Below are 20625 nucleotides of genomic sequence, written 5' to 3'. Positions count from 1 at the left end.
TGTACCAAGTTTGGTTGAAATTGCTCCAAGTGTTGATGAATAAGGCCTCATGCCCACAGCAGTGATGGACCAGCGGAATATCGCAACAGGGTCCGTCACAGCACCCCCCAAAGACCTCATACTCACCTCTCCGGATCCGCCGCGTGAGTCCCGTCTGACGAGCCTGCGCGCATGCGCAGTACAGCACATAACGCACTAGCAGTGGCTGATGCGTAATTACGCAATACTTCCGCTGTGCTCACGGTGGAACTATCGCATGACGGACGGCTTTCATTGACTACAATGGAAGCTGGACACGCGTTTTCCCGCGGTAATTACAGCATGCCGCGGTTCCTTTCCCACTGCGGGATTCTGCGGTAGAATTCTGCAGCGTGAACATTGAGCTATTAGGTTCAATAGAACCTAATAGCTGCGGGGTAATGCTCCGGATTTCCGCTGTGTGACACGCGGCAGAAATCCGTCCACGGGCATTAGCCTTTGTGGTAGGACATACATACATCCTATTTTATATATATGAACAAAGATTATGATTTAGTTCTGGGGGGAGGTCACTGACTGACCCCCCAACATTACCTAGTTGTTGTATATAACAGCGCAGACTTTGTAACGCTCCACTACGGTCTGAGGAAGGTGAAACTCGGAGCGCCCTTCTGAGTCAAATTTCAAAGTCTGTTTATTGTGAAATGCGGCAGCGTCTCAGGGCTCCCTCTAAAGGAAACTGAGGGAGCCCTATGAGACGCGATGAGGGAACGGGGAGTCCAGGGTGCCGTGTTTCATACTCACTGGGTGTCCCAATCCTGTGTCCCCGCTGGCATGTGTATGCAGGGTGACTGTTGAGACAGCTGTGTGAGCTCTCCAATAGAAATGAATTAGAGTGCGCATGCAGAGAGACATCTGAAGGGTTATGTATGAAAAATGTACAGAATAGGCAAATAAAAGCTATTGAAAAAGTGTACAGAATCACCTATTCTGCATATTTCTTTTTTTTTAATGGAGCCTGTGATCATCTATGAGCCCCATAAAGGGATCCCCTCAGACCTGCGCTGGGCGCCGTCCTGACCGGCCTCATGAATACGGCTTGGCATAGCACTACTCATGGGGATGTTCATCCTGCTGTATATATTGGGAGCTGTAAGTCACCTTGATGGTTGGTTTGTTTACATGTATTGTTGTGTAGATATTAGGTCCAGCCTATATAAAGGACGAATGATGAAATTCACGTTTGACTGATCGCCTTGTCCTCTGCCATAAAGTAGTACACGAATTCTATGCTCTGTGGTTTTGTGCACAACCATGACTCATCAGCCGCTCTGTATGCGAGTTGATCTCTGAGAGTGTCACTATTGTCAGTGCAGTCCATGTGGAGGAACGCTCTGTGCCAGAGAGGGAGGAGAGTTCCCTGGGTGCGTGCTGAACAGTGCTGGAGCAGCGGACTCCTCACTGCCTGCAGGACTCTGCTGGGGCTCAGAGCGCTGATCACCCGACCGGCTCCGCACCAACCTACTTGTTCTGGAGTGCAGGTGCTCCGTGATGCCGGCGGTGCTCGGTAAGTGTCGCCCATCTCCCGGCTCCTCCACCTGACATATCAGGACCTGCAGACCCTCCTCACCAAGTGCTCTGATCAGGCTGAGGCGATGTCCTGTTCATATACAGTACACGGGAGAAGCCTGTAGATGGCGCTGTTCCCAGAACATTTTTACTTCGTTGGTATCGGTGTAGTTTCTGTCTGCTCTGCATCAGGCAGCGGAGGTATCTGCATGTCAGTTACAGACCGGCTGCAGTACATATTTGTCCCTCATTATAAAGCGCTCCTGCTCCTTACTGCCCCCAGGTGGCCGGCAGCGGGGAGGGGTGTTGGGGGTGATTGTTCTCCGGGAGATACAAGGTCCTCCTGTAGATGTGCCGCTCTTACTGGGAACATATAGAGATGATGCTGCAGCTTTCACGGCTTCACTTCCTTCATCAGGATGAACCCCAGTAGTTGTAGAAGCCGCAGCATCATGTCTTCATGTTCCCAGTAAGAGGGATCATCTACAGGATTACTTTGTACCTCTTAAAGGGGTTGTGTGGTTTTAACAAAAAAAAAAAATTATAAAGGCTGGCAGAAGAAAATATAAAATAACCCGCGGCTAAAACCGCAGTTTTTGAAGCTGCGCTTATCCTACTGAAATCTTGCGGCCTTTCGGCATGATTTCTGTGAGAACCCAGCCTTAGGCCTCGGTCAGACGACTGTTTTTTGCCGCGATTTGCGGATCGCATGACGGATGCGCATCCGCAAATCGCGTGACCGAGGCCGACGATTTGCCGAAAAATCTGCAGCTAGCAGCGTTTTCGGCGAAAAGGGCCCGATCAAAGGAGTGCTGTCCGCCCATTGAAATTCAATGGAGCCAGCAATACAGCCGGCTCCATTGAAAGCAATGGGCTGCCGGCGAGCGCAGTATGAATTTTCGGGAAGGGCTTGAACATATAAACCCTTCCCTGAAAACCATCCAAAAATGTTTAAAAATAAAAAAAATATATAAACTCACCTTGTCCCTGCAGCCGGAGTTCAGCCGCGGCCGGCCGGCAGTTCTCCTGAACTGCTCTGTGTAGTATTCAGCAGGCGGGGATTTAAAATCCCCGCCTGTTGAATGGGCTGCCTCTGATTGGTCACATCCCTCACCACTCAGAGGCAGCTCTCACTCACCCATTCATGAATGGGTGAGGGAGTGCTGCCTCTGATTGGCTGAGCGCAGGGACCAATCAGGGGCAGCTCTCAGCTGTCATTCAATAGCTGAGAGCTGCCCCTGATTGGTCCTTACGCTGAGCCAATCAGAGGCAGCACTCACTCACCCATTCATGAATTCATGAAAGGGTGAGTGAGAGCTGCCTCTGATTGGTGAGGGCTGTGACCAATCAGAGGCAGCCCATTCAGTAGGCGGGGATTTTAAATCCCCGCCTGCTGAATACTACACAGAGCAGTTCAGGAGAACTGCCGGCCGGCCGCGGCTGAACTCCGGCTGCAGGGACAAGGTGAGTATAATTATTTTTTTCATTTTTACACATTTTTGGATGGTTTTCAGGCAAGGGCTAATATTTTTAAGCCCTTCCCGAAAATTTATCCCACGCTCGCCGGCAGCCCATTGCTTTCAATGGAGCCGGCTGTATTGCTGGCTCCTTTGAATTCAATGGGCGAACATCGTTCTTCTCTGCCACAGCTGTTACAGCTGTGGCAGAGGAGAATGATCTTTGTAGTATATGTTCTCAATGGGGTCGGCGCTGCTGCCGCCGGCCCTATTGAGCGCATATATAGAACACAAGGAATCGCAGAACGCAGATAGGTGCGATCTGTGATTCCTCGTGTCCTATAATTTATCGCATATCCGCTAAAAAGCGGACATGTGACCGTTCTATATATGCGCAGATCGCATGCGCACCCGCAAATCGCGGCAAAAAACGGTCGTCTGACCGAGGCCTAAGGGTGCTTTCACATGACAGGTTTTGTGTTCAGTCTTTTGTGAGCCACATCCAAGAGTGGAGAGAAAGTATAGTGGAAAGATTTGCAGTTCTTCCATATTCTGGACCCACTCCTTGCGATTTTTGTGCGATGCATTTTTAACATTAAAAAGTCCTATTGACAGTCGCGTTAAAAAAGTTGTGATATCGCGATCGCAAGTGTGAAGGCAGCCTTAGGCTAACTTCAAACTGGCGAGCGTGATCTGGGGCTGTGAATTCTGCCCCAATATCACCCTCCCCACCATATGAATTCCCCGAGGATGCAAGGCGTTCTCATGTCAAAACAGCCTCGCATCACTTCGGGAAAGAAGCAGCTGTCAGCCACGGCGGGGGACAGCAGAGTTTCTCCTATTGCTTTCAATGGGAGACCTGGAGATGCTGCCGCCGGCCCCATTGATAACAATGGGGCTGCGATGTGAGATCCAGCAGGAAGATGGAGCACGCTGCAATTCCTTTCCCGCATAGCATCACATCACTTTGCTCAGGTGTATGACCACATTTGAAAGAATGCGGGTTCATATTTGTGCGTCTCACAATGCACAAATCTCGCACGATTTTCACACCAGTGTGAAGGCAGCCACGGGCTCCACTTACACAAAGCGATAAATCATTTGTGCAAGCGAACAGGCAGAAAAATGTGGACAAATTCACTTGCATACCCTAGCCTTGTTTCTATGTTCTTGTTGGCCTAGTTCTTGTCTCATGGCCCTGACCCCGCCTCTGTCTTGATTGGACTTCCCACAAAAGCCTGACCTTGCCTCAGATCCAGCCTGTGATTATTGTGCTCCACTGCCTGTATTAAGCAGCATCGCCTAACCTGCTTCTCTTCTGTAAACTGTGACTACCTGCTGACAACTCCTGACTTTCCTCTCGACTACGCTGTCTGCCTCATCCATTTCTACTGCAACCGAGACTTCCTGATTAGGACTCCTGGCTTTCCATCTGACTATGCTTCCTGCCTCATCTACTTGTACTGCAAATGTGACTACCTGTTGACAGGCTTCCTCCTGACTACTCTTCGGTCCCGCACATCTACTACACCCACGGCTCTCATCTTCTGGCGGGGATGAGTAACGCATGCTCCATATACTCACAAATAAACTTAGTTTGATACAAGCCGATGGATCACCTCAGACCTGCGCTGGACGCCGCCCAGACCGGCCTCATGAATACGGCTTGGCATAGCACTACTCATGGGGATGTTCATCCTGCTGTATATATTGGGAGCTGTAAGTCACCTTTATGGTTTGTCTGTTTACATTTATTGTTGTCCAGATATTTTTAAGCAAATAAGATTTTTGGCCCCCGAGGAGCCTGGGAAATGTGTTGGGTCCATATTATAGGGCACATTTACAAAAGGTTTTACGCCTCATTCTGATGTGAAAATGGTGCAGTTTTTCCCTTTTTGCACCAGATCCACCAAATGTTTAAGTGGGCGGGGCTTTTCAGTTGTGGGATAGCCACCCCCAGACTAACAGACTTGCATTATTTACTTCAATGTATCCCCCGCCGGGATGCACTGAATATACGGAGAATCCTGCGCCTCTTTATGTATTCAGTGCTCCAGGGGAAATCGTACTAACCGCGGCTTCTCAGATGCTGGACTTTAATCTTTTTGATAGTCGGTGCTTCATTGTAGTTACTGTTTGGTAATTACTGATCCTTTTACATGGGACTAATTATCAGGCATTTGGAATCAGGTCGTGTAAAAGGACCAGCGATCAGCTGACAAATGAACAAATGCACGTTTGGCTGATCGCCTTGTTTACACGAGCCTAAAAAGTCGTACATTTTTGTGCAAGCAAGTATTTGGGCAAAAATTAGCAACTTTTTTTTTTTCTGTGCCAGTTCAAATGGCTGTAGCTCCAGGTCTAGAAGTGCTAACAACATGTTTTTGGTCTTTTAAAGCCAAGCGCAAAGCATGTCAGTCAGGGTGACTACCCACTGTCATTATTGTCAGTGCAGTCCATGTGGAGGAACGCTCTGTGCCAGAGAGGGAGGAGAGTTCCCTGGGTGCGTGCTGAACAGTGCTGGAGCCGCGGACTCCTCACTGCCTGCAGGACTCTGCTGGGGCTCAGAGCGCTGATCACCCGACCGGCTCCGCACCAACCTACTTGTTCTGGGAGTGCAGGTGCTCCGTGATGCCGGCGGTGCTCGGTAAGTGTTCGCTCTCCCATCTCACGGCTTTTCCAGCTGACATATCGGGACCTGCTGATACCTGCAGTCCCTCCTCACCAAGTGCTCTGATGACGGTGAGTAGACAGATGTAACTTGATAGCAGTCCTTGGAATCCGCGGCTCCACGATTGGTGGATAACTTGGTTGAAGAAAGCAACCACCAATCCCGGAGCCGGTCATCCCCCAATGTTATGCCTTCTCCGGACATGAACGTGAGTTACTTGGGTCGCTTTATGCCCTAACTTGTAGGTGACAGTGTCTCCTCCGTGATGCCGGCGCTGCTCGGTAAGTGTCTCTCATCTGCCGGCATTGCTCGGTAAGTGTCCGCTCCCCCATCTCCCCGCATGTCGGCAGCGCTCTCCAATCTTTCTCGTTCAGGCTCTCCCAGCTGACATATGACGACCTGCTGATCCCCGCAGACCCTCCTCACCAAGTGCTCTGATAACTGGGGGCACAGCGGCCGCAGTCACCGCAGTCACTACCGGAGGGGGCGTCCTGTTCATATAAGTACACGGGACTAGCCTGCAGATGGCGCTGTTCCCAGAACCTTCCTACTAAACTGGTACAAGCTGTGTACAGATCTTTCTGCAGTACACGGTTGTGCCTCATTATAAAGCGCTCCTGCTCCTTACTGCCCCCAGGTGGCCGGCAGCGGGGAGGGGTGTTGGGGGTGATTGGTCTCCGGGATACAAGGTCCTCCTGTAGATGAGCCGCTCTTACTGGGAACATATAGAGATGATGCTGCAGCTTTCACGGCTTCACTTCCTTCATCAGGATGAACCCCAGTAGTTTCAGAAGCCGCAGCATCATGTCTTCATGTTCCCAGTAAAAGGGATCATCTACAGGATACTTTGTATCTCTTAAAGGGATTGTGTGGTTTTAACAAAGAAAAAAATTATAAAGGCTGGCAGAAGAAAATATAAAATAAAACACAGTATCCTCGCCTGTCTGCGGCCCCGGAGACCCAACTAAGCTGCTTCCACAACTACTGGAAGTCAGGTGACCACTGCAGCCAATCAGGGGCCACATCAAACTCCTGGTAGCATTTCACACAGCATGTGAGTGCTGATGCCAGGAGTTCATATGGTGACACTAGCCTCTGATTGGCCGCTGCAGTCACCTGACTTCCATCAGCCATCTGTGGGCGGAGAGGAGGATGGGATAATGGGAGCGGCATAGCTGTGTCTTGGGGGACCAAAGACAAGGGAGTATACTGTGTTTTATTTTCTCACCTGCCAGCTAAACCACAAACCTCTTTAACCCCTTGATGCCGCTGCCTATTTTGGTCCAAAGGGTGCAACTATTTCTTGGGATTTTCATCTCCACCTTTCAAAAGCCATAACGTAATCTTCCCGTGGACGCGGCCGTACGAGGGCTGGTTGTTTGTGTGGCGAGTTGTAGATTTTATTGGTACCATTTTGGGTACATATTGTGTATTGTAGAACTTCTGTTACATTTTATTGGAAGACTGGGAGAAAAAACAGTAAGGCCTCATGTTCACGGGGAAAATCAGGCCCGCTCCGGATTCTCCATGGAGAATCCGCAGCGGGTCCCTCCTGCCCCGCGGACATGAGCGCTAAAAAGAAGAATTTAAAAGAATTAACTCACCCGCAGCGGACCAGAAGGGTCTTCTCTTCCTCACGGCCGGATCTTCTTTTTCGACCGGCGGATGAATTCGGCACGCCGGCAGCACGTCGCCGACGTGCCGCGCGCATGGGCCGGGCACATCCGCCGAGCCGAAGCAAGAAAGATCCGGCCGTGAGGAAGAGAAGACCCTTCCGGCCCGCTGCAGGTGAGTTAATTCTTATTTTAGGTCACCCGCGGATGCGGACGGCTTCCATAGGCTTCAATAGAAGCCCGCGGGAGCTGTCCCCGCGGGAGACCCGCACGAAAATGGAGCATGGTCCAGATTTTTTCATGCTCCATTTTTTTTTTAAATCCCTTTTATTGACCATCCGCGGGTATTTATCTACCCGCGGGTGGTCAATGCATCCCTATGGGATGCGGATCCGCGGGCAGGAGAAGAGTTAAAATCCGCTGCGGATTTTAATTCTTCTTTTGCCCGTGGACATGAGGCCTAAATCTACCATTTTTGAACAGCATTAATCATGCAGTGTAAACCACTTGATCATTTTTCTGCGGGTCGGTACAATTATGACAATAACGAAATTATATGTTTATATTTTATGGGTTTTTTACTTTTGTACAATAAAACCCCATTTCCCTGGAAAAAAAAGTTTTTTTCTATTGCTGCATTCAAAGTACCATAACTTTATTATTTTATCACAGACGGAGCTTGTTTTTTATGCTACAATGTCCACACGGCAATTCCGCCCACGGCTCCTAATCCCGGGATTAGTCAGCAAAGTGGACGAGATTTTGCAAAAATCTCATTCTCGCACTGTGGCCGATCCGTTGCGGCTAAGCCGCACTGAAATATCCGCAGCAAAAATGCAGGAGGTGAAGCCGCTCCAAAACCAGCAGTTTTTGAAGCTGCGCTTATCCTGCTGAAATCTTGCGGCCTTTCGGCGGGATTTCTGTGAGAACCCAGCCTCAGGGTGCTTTCACATGACAGGTTTTGTGTTCAGTCTTTTGTGAGCCACATCCAAGAGTGGAGAGAAAGTATAGTGGAAAGATTTGCAGTTCTTCCATATTCTGGACCCAATCCTTGCGATTTTTGTGCGATGCGTTTTTAACATTAGAAAGTCCTATTGACAGTCGCGTTAAAAAAGTTGTGATATCGCGATCGCAAGTGTGAAGGCAGCCTTAGGCTAACCTCAAACTGGCGAGCGTGATCTGGGGCTGTGAATTCTGCCCCAATATCACGCTCCCCACCATATGAATTCCCCGAGGATGCAAGGCGTTCTCATGTCCAAACAGCCTCGCATCACTTCGGGAAAGAAGCAGCTGTCAGCCACGGCGGGGGACAGCAGAGTTTCTCCCATTGCTTTCAATGGGAGACCTGGAGATGCTGCCGCCGGCCCCATTGATAACAATGGGGCTGCGATGTGAGATCCCGCAGGAAGATGGAACACGCTGCAATTCCTTTCCTGCATAGCATCACATCACTTTGCTCAGGTGTATGACCACATTTGAAAGAATGCACAAATCTCGCACGATTTTTCACACCAGTGTGAAGGCAGCCACGGGCTCCTTTTATACAAAGCGATAAATCATTTGTGCGATCGAACGGGCAGAAAAATGTGGACAAATTCACTTGCATACTTGTTTCTATGTTCCTGTTGACCTAGTTCTTGTCTCATGGCCCTGACCCCGCCTCTGTCTTGATTGGACTTCCCACAAAAGCCTGACCTTGCCTCAGATCCAGCCTGTGATTATTGTGCTCCACTACCTGTATTAAACAGCATCGCCTAACCTGCTTCTCTTCTGTAAACTGACTACCTGCTGACGACTCCTGACTTTCCTCTCGACTGCGCTTTCTGCCTCATCCATTTCTACTGCAACCGAGACTTCCTGATTAGGACTCCTGGCTTTCCATCTGACTATGCTTCCTGCCTCATCTACTTGTACTGCAAATGTGACTACCTGTTGACAGGCTTCCTCCTGACTACTCTTTGGTCCCGCACATCTACTACACCCACGGCTCTCATCTTCTGGCGGTGATGAGTAACGCATGCTCCATATACTCACAAATAAACTTAGTTTGATACAAGCCGATGGATCACCTCAGACCTGCGCTGGACGCCGCCCTGACTGGCCTCATGAATACGGCTTGGCATAGCACTACTCATGGGGATGTTCATCCTGCTGTATATATTGGGAGCTGTAAGTCACCTTTATGGTTTGTCTGTTTACATTTATTGTTGTCCAGATATTTTTAACCAAATAAGATTATTGGCCCCTGAGGAGCCTGGGAAATGTGTTGGGTCCATATTATAGGGCACATTTACAAAAGGTTTTACGCCTCATTCTGATGTGAAAATGGTGCAGTTTTTCCCTTTTTGCACCAGATCCACCAAATGTTTAAGCGGGCGGGGCTTTTCAGTTGTGGGATAGCCACCCCCAGACTAACAGACTTATGTAGAATTTACTTCAATGTATCCCCCGCCGGGATGCACTGAATATACGGAGAATCCTGCGCCTCTTTATGTATTCAGTGCTCCAGGGGAAATCGTACTAACCGCGGCTTCTCAGATGCTGGACTTTAATCTTTTTGATAGTCGGTGCTTCATTGTAGTTACTGTTTGGTAATTACTGATCCTTTTACACGGGACTAATTATCAGGCATTTGGAATCAGGTCGTGTAAAAGGACCAGTGATCAGCTGACAAATGAACAAATGCACGTTTGGCTGATCGCCTTGTTTACACGAGCCTAAAAAGTCGTACATTTTTGTGCAAGCAAGTATTTGGGCAAAAATTAGCAACTTTTTTTTTTCTGTGCCAGTTCAAATGGCTGTAGCTCCAGGTCTAGAAGTGCTAACAACATGTTTTTGGTCTTTTAAAGCCAAGCGCAAAGCATGTCAGTCAGGGTGACTACCCACTAGCGTTTTTTTTTTCCAATTGTCAATGGGACTTTCTAATGTTAAAAACGCAAAGTTGCGTTGCGTCGCGTTTTTAACATTAGGAAGTCCCATAGACATCTGGAAAAAAAACACAGCAAATTCGCAGCAGAAAAAAAACGCTAGTGGGTAGTCACCCTGACACTGATGGAACCAGAGCCACAGCCGTTTTCAAACAGATCAGTTTGTCCAAAACTATAATGTCCTTTTCCTGCAAAATGAACTAAGCTCATCCAAAACTGTTGTGGGGTTAAGGGGGGATTTCTATCTCACAAAGCCTATTTCAATGTATTCATAATCACAAAACAATGTGTATTTTCAAATGCTCCGTTCTCCAGACATTGATTCCTCTGGTTGTTTACTGCTTGTTGCCAGGGAAACAGAACACCTCTTCTATGGAAATAAATAGCAGAGCTAAGCAGTAGCTGATGGCTTGACTAAAAGCTAGTGTGCATGCGCCCCGAGATCCCGGCCACCAGATGCAGCTGAAAGTAGTGCGCATGCGCCGGCCTTCTCTGCTATGTGTTTCCATAGAAAAAGTCGGTTTTCTTGGTAGCAAGTAGTAAACAACCAGAGAACAGAGGAATCAAATCTGCAATATCTGGAGAACGGAGCATTTTTGAAATAAACATCTTATGGTGAATGCAAATATCTATACACTAACATCCCAGGCAATGAAGCAATTAAAGGCAAATAGGATTCCATTTTAATCATACTTTGGAGATAATTTTTTAAATAATACTATTTCAGATTTGGCCGTATGTTTTACCTGCAGCTACAGGGGTGCTCCATGGGGTCCTCTGTGGCTCCAAGTATTGCAAATATTTTTTATGCCTGGATTTGAGGAGACATTCGATGATCATTCTATCTTTATAGATTCCATCTGGCTTAGATATGTGGATGATGTTCTCCTCTTACGGAAGGGTCAGAGAGGGAATTGGAAGAGTGTTTGCGATATTTGAATAATTGTCATGAATTGATTGAATTTGCACCAGAGAAACATTGAGATCCTGTAAATTGCTTGGATGTAAAAATTAAAAGAGATAATTCGGGACGAGCGGCTCCAACATTATTTTTATCCATTGGCCTTGTAAACAATCTACTAGGATATGGCAGCCATCAGGACCAACAAGTGTTACGTGGCCTTCCAAGAGGACAGTTCTTGACAGACCTCTCTGTATTTTTGTCTTCACAGTTGTCCTCATCATCCAGATCCTGTCATCCGTCTCATCAGTCTATGTGCGGAGAGGATCAGACATCACTGACTGCAGCATGAAATGTACTGATAGAAAAAGTGGCTTTCAGCTCTACCAGAAATGTGGAAATGAAGAAGAGAAGCACCTGCTGGACCTGCGGTGTGATGATATGTTGCCCAGCAATATCTCGGAACCAAGATTTAGCTATAACACAAGCAGCGGGTGCTGGAGGATGATGGATGCCAGGAAGGACGACTCCTGTGTGTATATTCTCTGGCATCACAACAGTTCGGGAGGCTTCCGGCGCTCTACAGCCATCAAGGTACTAGGTAAGAGCTGGTGGATCACAGGAGACATTTCTCTATTGTCCTCTATGGGAAACCTGAATTCTGTCCTCCTGTAATAGAGGCCGATAACACAGGATCAGTTGTCACTGGTGACTGTATATGGGGAGGGGGCTGCAGATCACATGACTGATGGTCAGTATTGGGGGCAGGTACTGGGGTCTGATAATGACAGCAGAGCTAGCACTCTATACAGCCCCTAGATTCATGTCCATGCTGATGTCACATCACTGATGGTCACCGACCTTCTCCTGATACTTCCAGATCCAGTTCTCATCTCCAACATAACCAGTAACTCCAGCCGGCTCGGTCAGGACATTGCTGTGAGCATCGAGTTCTCTGGAGAGGAGGCGGCTGTGACCTGGGAGGTGGACGGGGGGTCTCTACCTGACAGATACCGGCTGATGGACGACAATAGGACGCTGATTATCCCGAGTGCCCAGAGAGAAGATGCCGGGAGCAGACTCCGTGTCCGGATCACAAACCCAGTCAGTAAGGAGACACAGGAATACTTGCTGGAGATTACAGGTAAGAGGGTATTACTGGGTATTATACTGACCTCACACCTTCTATGCCCCATGTACTGGAGATTACAGGTAAGAGGGTATTACTGGGTATTATACTGACCTCACACCTTCTATGCCCCATGTACTGGAGATTACAGGTAAGAGGGTATTACTGGGTATTATACTGACCTCACACCTTCTATACCCCATGTACTGGAGATTACAGGTAAGAGGGTATTACTGGGTATTATACTGAACTCACACCTTCTATACCCCATGTAGTGGATATTACAGGTAAGAGGGTATTACTGGGTATTATACTGACCTCACACCTTCTATACCCCATGTACTGGAGATTACAGGTAAGAGGGTATTACTGGGTATTATACTGACCTCACACCTTCTATACCCCATGTACTGGAGATTACAGGTAAGAGGGTATTACTGGGTATTATACTGTCCTCACACCTTCTATACCCCATGTACTGGAGATTACAGGTAAAGGGGTATTACTGGGGTATTGTTAGGATCAGCAGGAATTCCTTAGTTCTGTCATCTTCTGTCTTCTAGCTTGTTGTTGGGGCAGTTACTATTTAACTGTCCTACAGATGATTGATTAGTGGGGGTCAGCTGACCACACTGCTGCGGCTCAGGATCTTTTAAAAAGGAGTTCCCGATTGATTGGACCTCTCTGTAAAGCTTCTTTTAGACGAGCGTATTACTATGCATCTGTAATAAGGACGTGTTACGGTTAGTATTTCATCAGCATTTGCCTCCGTTTTTCTTTTACCTACTACCTATGCTAACTTGAATCCTTTTTTTGCCCAATAGAAAATACCAATGAATGCAGATGCTGATGTAATATGAATTTATCTGTAGCTCAATCACTTTCCATAGACTTTAATGGGCGTATTACATCTGTAAAACGACTTAAACTAGTGCATACTGTTTTTTTCCCCAATTGTATGCATTTCAAACACCAGTATAAATAGAGTCATAGATTTTCATTAGCTGCTTCTAACAATCTGCTCACGTATCAAATAGATATGGATTTGAAAACTGCTCATCTGAAAGAGGTCTTAGTATTCTGGCTTCCGTAATATGTTGCTGGTTATAGTGTAGGTTTTGTACGTTTAAATCCAGTATTCCTTGTATGCTTATCTTGTTCCTAGTCTACCTTGGTTTCTTATTCGTGAGGTTTTGTTCTTGTATTTCCAGTCCAGCCTTGCTTCTTAGAGCTATTTTGTTCTGCATTTTAACAGAAATCTGCGATGGGGGTTCCAAACAGAACCTCTGACACAGATGTGAATGAAGCTCCAGCCTTGTAATTTGCTGTTTGCTCTTCCCTGTTGGTAAATGTCTTGTTTTCTAGTTCTGTTCATCTCAGTTTGGTTTTCTTGCCTCTGGGTTGCAGTGTCCTCATTGATTGTCGAGGTCAGTGTATCATGTAGAGTTTCCATTAGGATGTCTGGTGTTAGGGTCAGCACAAGGATAGATTAGGGTAAGCCTCAGGGAAAGCTAGAGTTTGGGTATTTGTACACAGGAAGACTGTTGGGTGCTTTAGTGTCCGACAGCCATCCCAACAACTATCGCTCCCGTGTTTTCACATATCCTTTCCGTGAATGGAGGTAGAACGCGCCTCCATTCACTGTGAACAGGGAGTCACTTAAAGATGGACCGAGAAATTGCTCACTAGTTGCTTTGTTTCAGTATGCTGAAACGAACTGACTAGTAACTAAAGAGCGACTTCTCACTCTGTTGGGTCCCGACTGTTGGCCAAAATTGCTTATTTGAGCATTTTTTTGCCTATAGCCAGCCTGCGTACACGTACCCTTAGAGCTCATTCACAAGGGTGTAAATACGCACCGTACTATGCAGTGAATAAAACCCATTGATTTTCATTAGTTTATTCACATATGTGTGATTTTTGGTTGCCTGAAAGAATACGTAGCATGTCCTGTTTTGGTCTGTATTACATGCATGTCACATGCACACAGCTCTACTACATGCATGTCACACGCACACAGCTCTGCTACATGCATGTCACACGCGCACAGCTCTGCTACATGCATGTCACACGCGCACAGCTCTGCTACATGCATGTCACACGCGCACAGCTCTGCTACATGCATGTCACGCGCACAGCTCTGCTACATGCATGTCACACGCGCACAGCTCTGCTACATGCATGTCACACGCGCACAGCTCTGCTACATGCATGTCACACGCGCACAGCTCTGCTACATGCATGTCACACGCACACAGCTCTGCTCCAAGCATGTCACACGCGCGCAGCTCTGCTCCAAGCATGTCACACGCACGCAGCTCTGCTCCAAGCATGTCACACGCACGCAGCTCTGCTCCAAGCATGTCACATTCACACAGCTCTGCTACAAGCATGTCACAGGCACGCAGCTCTGCTACATGCATGTCACAGGCACGCAGCTCTGCTACATGCATGTCACAGGCACGCAGCTCTGCTACATGCATGTCACAGGCACGCAGCTCTGCTACATGCATGTCACAGGCACGCAGCTCTGCTACATGCATGTCACAGGCACGCAGCTCTGCTACATGCATGTCACAGGCACGCAGCTCTGCTACATGCATGTCACAGGCACGCAGCTCTGCTACATGCATGTCACAGGCACGCAGCTCTGCTACATGCATGTCACAGGCACGCAGCTCTGCTACATGCATGTCACAGGCACGCAGCTCTGCTACATGCATGTCACAGGCACGCAGCTCTGCTACATGCATGTCACAGGCACGCAGCTCTGCTACATGCATGTCACAGGCACGCAGCTCTGCTACATGCATGTCACAGGCACGCAGCTCTGCTACATGCATGTCACAGGCACGCAGCTCTGCTACATGCATGTCACAGGCACGCAGCTCTGCTACATGCATGTCACAGGCACGCAGCTCTGCTACATGCATGTCACAGGCACGCAGCTCTGCTACATGCATGTCACAGGCACGCAGCTCTGCTACATGCATGTCACAGGCACGCAGCTCTGCTACATGCATGTCACAGGCACGCAGCTCTGCTACATGCATGTCACAGGCACGCAGCTCTGCTACATGCATGTCACAGGCACGCAGCTCTGCTACATGCATGTCACAGGCACGCAGCTCTGCTACATGCATGTCACAGGCACGCAGCTCTGCTACATGCATGTCACAGGCACGCAGCTCTGCTACATGCATGTCACAGGCACGCAGCTCTGCTACATGCATGTCACAGGCACGCAGCTCTGCTACATGCATGTCACAGGCACGCAGCTCTGCTACATGCATGTCACAGGCACGCAGCTCTGCTACATGCATGTCACAGGCACGCAGCTCTGCTACATGCATGTCACAGGCACGCAGCTCTGCTACATGCATGTCACAGGCACGCAGCTCTGCTACATGCATGTCACAGGCACGCAGCTCTGCTACATGCATGTCACAGGCACGCAGCTCTGCTACATGCATGTCACAGGCACGCAGCTCTGCTACATGCATGTCACAGGCACGCAGCTCTGCTACATGCATGTCACAGGCACGCAGCTCTGCTACATGCATGTCACAGGCACGCAGCTCTGCTACATGCATGTCACAGGCACGCAGCTCTGCTACATGCATGTCACAGGCACGCAGCTCTGCTACATGCATGTCACAGGCACGCAGCTCCGCTACATGCATGTCACAGGCACGCAGCTCCGCTACATGCATGTCACACGCACGCAGCTCCGCTACATGCATGTCACACGCACGCAGCTCCGCTACATGCATGTCACACGCACGCAGCTCCGCTACATGCATGTCACACGCACGCAGCTCCGCTACATGCATTTTTCATCTCCCACAACAGGGATCACAACCATCACAGTAGAGTCCTGCACACACGAATCACCCCCTGGTCATGTGACCACGCACTCCTCCCACACAGGTGACTGATCACAGGTGCTGTAAGCACACGGTTACTGTCTGGCTCTGCAGGTTTCTAATAAAGTGAAGGACCTATGATGACGTCACCGTTATGTGATATGGGGTGGTGCTCCGAGCCCCGGTGACTGATCCCATGACTGGCATCTTCATTTGTAGGAGATGTAGTCAGCCCATAATCTGCACAGGTAAGAAGGACCTGTGATTATGTCACAGTCATGTGATCAGAGGTGGAGCATGTAACTCATGGACAGGTGGTCGTTATTAACTCGCCACTTCCCAGTGTCGTATAAACTTAAAATTTGGCACGACCATTCTTTAGTTCCTAAATGAGAAAAGTAAAGGGGTTGCAACTTCAATATTCAATTCTAAGCGTGAAAAACTGCGAGAATCCGGGATACATCAGATAATTCTTTTCTCAGAAACCATAAAGTCTAGGGAAATGATTTGTATACTGAGGAGAATCTACCTCTTTAACTCTTTGTATATATACTGAGGAGAATCTACCTCATAACTCTTTGTATACAGTATATACTGAGGAGACTCTAACTGACCTGTGTGTGTGTGTGTGTGTGTGTGTGTGTATATACTGAGGAGAATATACCGAAAGGCTGTAAAGTACATAAGGAAGCGGCCATGGACTGCAGGGATGGAGCATACCTTTATGGTTAAGAAGGGGCTGCAATCTCCAGTCTGGGGGTAAATTTGAATGAAAAGGGGTGTTACATTTAAGGGTAAAAAGTGAGGGGAGCGGGAGGGGTGGCAATTCTGCAGAGGGACATCGGTACATGCAGTCTGAGGAGAATCTAACGCTCCTCTATGTGTATACATATTTTATTCCTCGGCTCCTCTGAAGTAATCATGACTTCATGAAATTTTCAACGTGAACAGCAGGTAAACACCTGTACCAAATTAACTCAGGCGAAGGCGGGTGTATCAGCTAGTTATTATGTATTATAAAGCGCCATTAATTCCCAGGTCCTATATATATGAGAACAGGGGGAAGGAGACGGCCGGGGAGGGTGGAAGCTGCTCATGTCTTGGTGCCCGCAGGGTTACTGGAGGTTGTAGACTGTTCTAAAGATAAAGGTTTTCAGATACTTCTTGAAGCTTTCCAAGGTGGTGGAGAGTCTGATGTGTTGAGGTAGCGAATCCCAGAGTATGGGGGAAGCATGGGAGAAATCCTGGAGACAATTGTGTGATGAACAGATTAGAGGAGAGCAGAGAAGTAGATCTTACAAGGACCTGTTCTATATAATGTAGTATCCTGGAGCAAAGACTGGTCCATCGTACATTATTATATGGATATTAAAGCACAGAAAGACCTGTTATATGCATTATATAATCACCCAGACTATAGACTGATACAGTTTTATATTATTAAATAGATATTATATACACTGTTTAGCAAACAAACGCTGTTTAATATATTATATTATCCCAGACTATAGACTGGCACATTGCATATTATATCACCCACAGGCATATACATTGTATAGTGACACCAACTATATGACTAATACACTATATTATCAGATAGCATATATGTATATGCCTGTCGGTATACCAGTATATTTCTCCAGGTCGCACCCTCTCTGATTTGTGACATTTATGTTCCTGCAGGTCCTCGGAGTCTCACATTACGACTCTCCCTTGTTTCTGCTGCTCTGGCTGTAGTGATTCTTCTCTCCGCTGGGATCTTTCTTGTAAGTCAGTTTTAGGGATTTTATCTCCTACATATAAATATAAGATTATTATATGACAGAAAACTCCAAGGGAGACATAATCTACAAGATCTGTAATCTGTTCTGTTATCAGTGTTGTAGGAGGAAGAACATGGCAGCGTCCAAGGATGGAGAGATGAAGCAGATGAATGGTCACTCAGAAGAGAATGGACATCCTCCAAGAGCCGATCAATCAGGTGCCGTTATATTCAGTGCTGTACTTCGCCTGTTCCTTTTATAGTTGTAAAGTAAATCTGTAAAAGCACTACAGTAAATGTACATGTCAGGATTTAAAAAAAAGTCAAAAAGTCTAACACTGACTTACAGGAATGCTTCCTTCCAATAGGTGGCGCTGCAGAGGCATTATTCCATCTTTCTATTTGCATTAATTTCCCAGTGGAGCATGGGTGGCCCTATAAGTCTCCTCACTAGGTGCTCTCCCTAAGGAGAAACCGTATTCTTCTTGACCCAAAGGAATGTGGATGGAATGATGAAGCTGCAGGGGTTAATATAGTGGAAATGTAACTATAATATTACTGATCTCCATTGTTCTGTACAGCCGCCATGCTCCTAATCCACTGCTGTGATTAGTAGATGACCCCTCTGCCTGCAGCCACTGACCCCAGAATATATTGTATGACCGTCATACTGATGATATAACTGCTTCCTTCTAGATCCTCCTGATATTACCGAAGAACTTCTGGACCCCCAGAATTCCCATGAAATGAGTGGATCAAAGATCTCTGGAGTATGACTGGCTCCATCTTGTGGATACATCGTTCACCCTGAGATGTACCTATATTTATGAGCTCCAGGATGAGCAACTGTGAGGTCCGACCCCCGTGTCCAGCCGGTGACCCCGCATACACTGTCCGGGTTTCTCTTTCTTTGTACCTCGGGATTATAGGGTGGCGCTAGGCGATGACGTGGATCCCACGACCCTTCTGCAGTGCTCACTGCAAAAGGGACGCGGGACCGAAAGCCGCACAGAATTGAGCATGCTGCATTTTTCCTGCCACGAGCAGAAATTTCCGCTCGCGTGCAGGAAGCAGCGGTTCTCCATAGAAGGCCATTAGCGGTATTTGCTGCAGAATCCGGGGACAGCCGCCGGCCCCAGATTCCGCAAATCAAATTTGATCGTGTACAGGGGCCCTTAATGTAAATGTCCTCACTGAGACCTAAACCAAGTTGTTGTTTTTTGTTTTTTTTATAAATAAACTCTTAATATTTGTAAATAAAAAGTATCTTAACTCCTTAGTGACCAACCCATAAACTTTTTTTATGTCCTGCTTTGCTGGGCTTTAATCCCCATGGCCGTAAAAACACGCTTCCCTTGGGAATTAAAGCCTTGCAGGCTGTGGACGTGCCAGCTCCATGCTGTCGGTTACTGGAGGCAGCCCCTTCCCCCGGGAACGCGATCGCTGGATACTGTCGATCGCATTAAATTCAATGCAAAGTGAAGTAAATTTAAAGTTTCAGTTCCCCTTACAGATCGAATATGTAAGGGGAGCTAAGGATACTCACCCCTGTCCTCCGCAATGTCCCGTGGGATTCTGGTTCTCCAGAACCTGACACCGGTCTTCTGTGCATGCGCGCCAGATGTCATTACGTCAGGTGCATGCGCAGAAGCCCAGGAGGACCAGAAAATTTTAAGACTCCCTGCTCCCAGCTAGTCTGAGTAGCCAAGAGCAGGGAGCTGTCTCCGGGATCCACTGTATGCGGTTCCTGGTCACATGATCACTGTTATCCAATTGATAACTGTGGCCATGTAAGAGTGTAAGAAAAAAAAATGGCGGATGTATGCGCAAAAGCCGCGGATTGTCGGGTTAATTTAAAATCTCCAAAGGATAACGGCGATCACGTAAAAGTAAAAAATAGTTAAAGTTTCACCTCCCGTAATGAATCTGATCTGTGAGGGGAGGTGAATGTATTTATCGAAGGCCTCCGGTGATGTCCCCCGATGGGATCCTTATCAGTGGACCTTTCCACAGTTTCGGCACATGCACCCATCACCAAAATGCCAGACACATGTGCAGAAGCTGGGGACGGCCTGGGAAAGTTAAAATTTCCTTGCTCCTGGCAACTAAAACTAACCGAGAGCCTGGAGCAGTGACCGGTGGTCTCTGGTCATGTGATTGCCATTATCCAATAGATAATTGGCAACAGGGGTATCTATTTTGGGGTGCAAATCATCACTTTCATGTGCACTATAAAAAAAAAATGTTGTCTTTTAGATAACATATTTACAAAAATATGAAATTTTATTTTTTCTCCTTTTTAATTGCATTAACTCCTAAAAAGAAACTGTGGGGTCAAAATACTCCTGATCCCCCCCCCATAGTGACTATATAAAGGGGTGTAGTTTTTAAAATGGGGTCCTTTGTGGGGGTATCTATCATTCTGACACCTATGAGCCTTTGCAATCTTGGCGTGGTGCAGGAAAACAAAGTGTTCCTCAAAATGCTGAAATTATTGTACGTCTCCTAAAGAGTTTTTTTTTCAAATTTGCATCCAGAATAAAGTAAACATATGGAAATATACATTGCATCAAAAATGTGTACAGTGTGTTTGCAGATATTTGACATATTGCAGTTGAAAATGTGAAAAAAAATAACTTTTTTCAAAATGTTCCTAATTTTGGCGCTTTTAATAAATATACACAAATTCTATCGATCTATTTTTACCACCTAAATGAAGTACAACATGTGGCGAAAAAACAATGTCAGAAT

General features: G+C 47.3%; 1 protein-coding gene across 1 annotated transcript; it reads left to right on the top strand.

The window, feature by feature from the left end:
- Positions 1-5612: 5612 nt before the first annotated feature.
- LOC136625235 (uncharacterized) lies at positions 5613-20422 on the top strand. The gene is made up of 6 exons (XM_066599282.1): positions 5613-5652; positions 11389-11718; positions 11998-12261; positions 17796-17878; positions 17991-18093; positions 18571-20422. The coding sequence occupies exons 1-6, from the start codon at positions 5637-5639 to the stop codon at positions 18648-18650; spliced, it is 876 nt and encodes a 291-aa protein (XP_066455379.1). The 5' UTR covers positions 5613-5636; the 3' UTR covers positions 18651-20422.
- The last annotated feature ends 203 nt before the right edge of the window (positions 20423-20625 follow it).

Source organism: Eleutherodactylus coqui, chromosome 4 (assembly GCF_035609145.1).
Source record: "Eleutherodactylus coqui strain aEleCoq1 chromosome 4, aEleCoq1.hap1, whole genome shotgun sequence".
NCBI classification, from domain to species: domain Eukaryota; kingdom Metazoa; phylum Chordata; class Amphibia; order Anura; family Eleutherodactylidae; genus Eleutherodactylus; species Eleutherodactylus coqui.
Note: the sequence above shows the minus strand (reverse complement) of the source record. Positions and strands in the feature narration are given on the sequence as shown.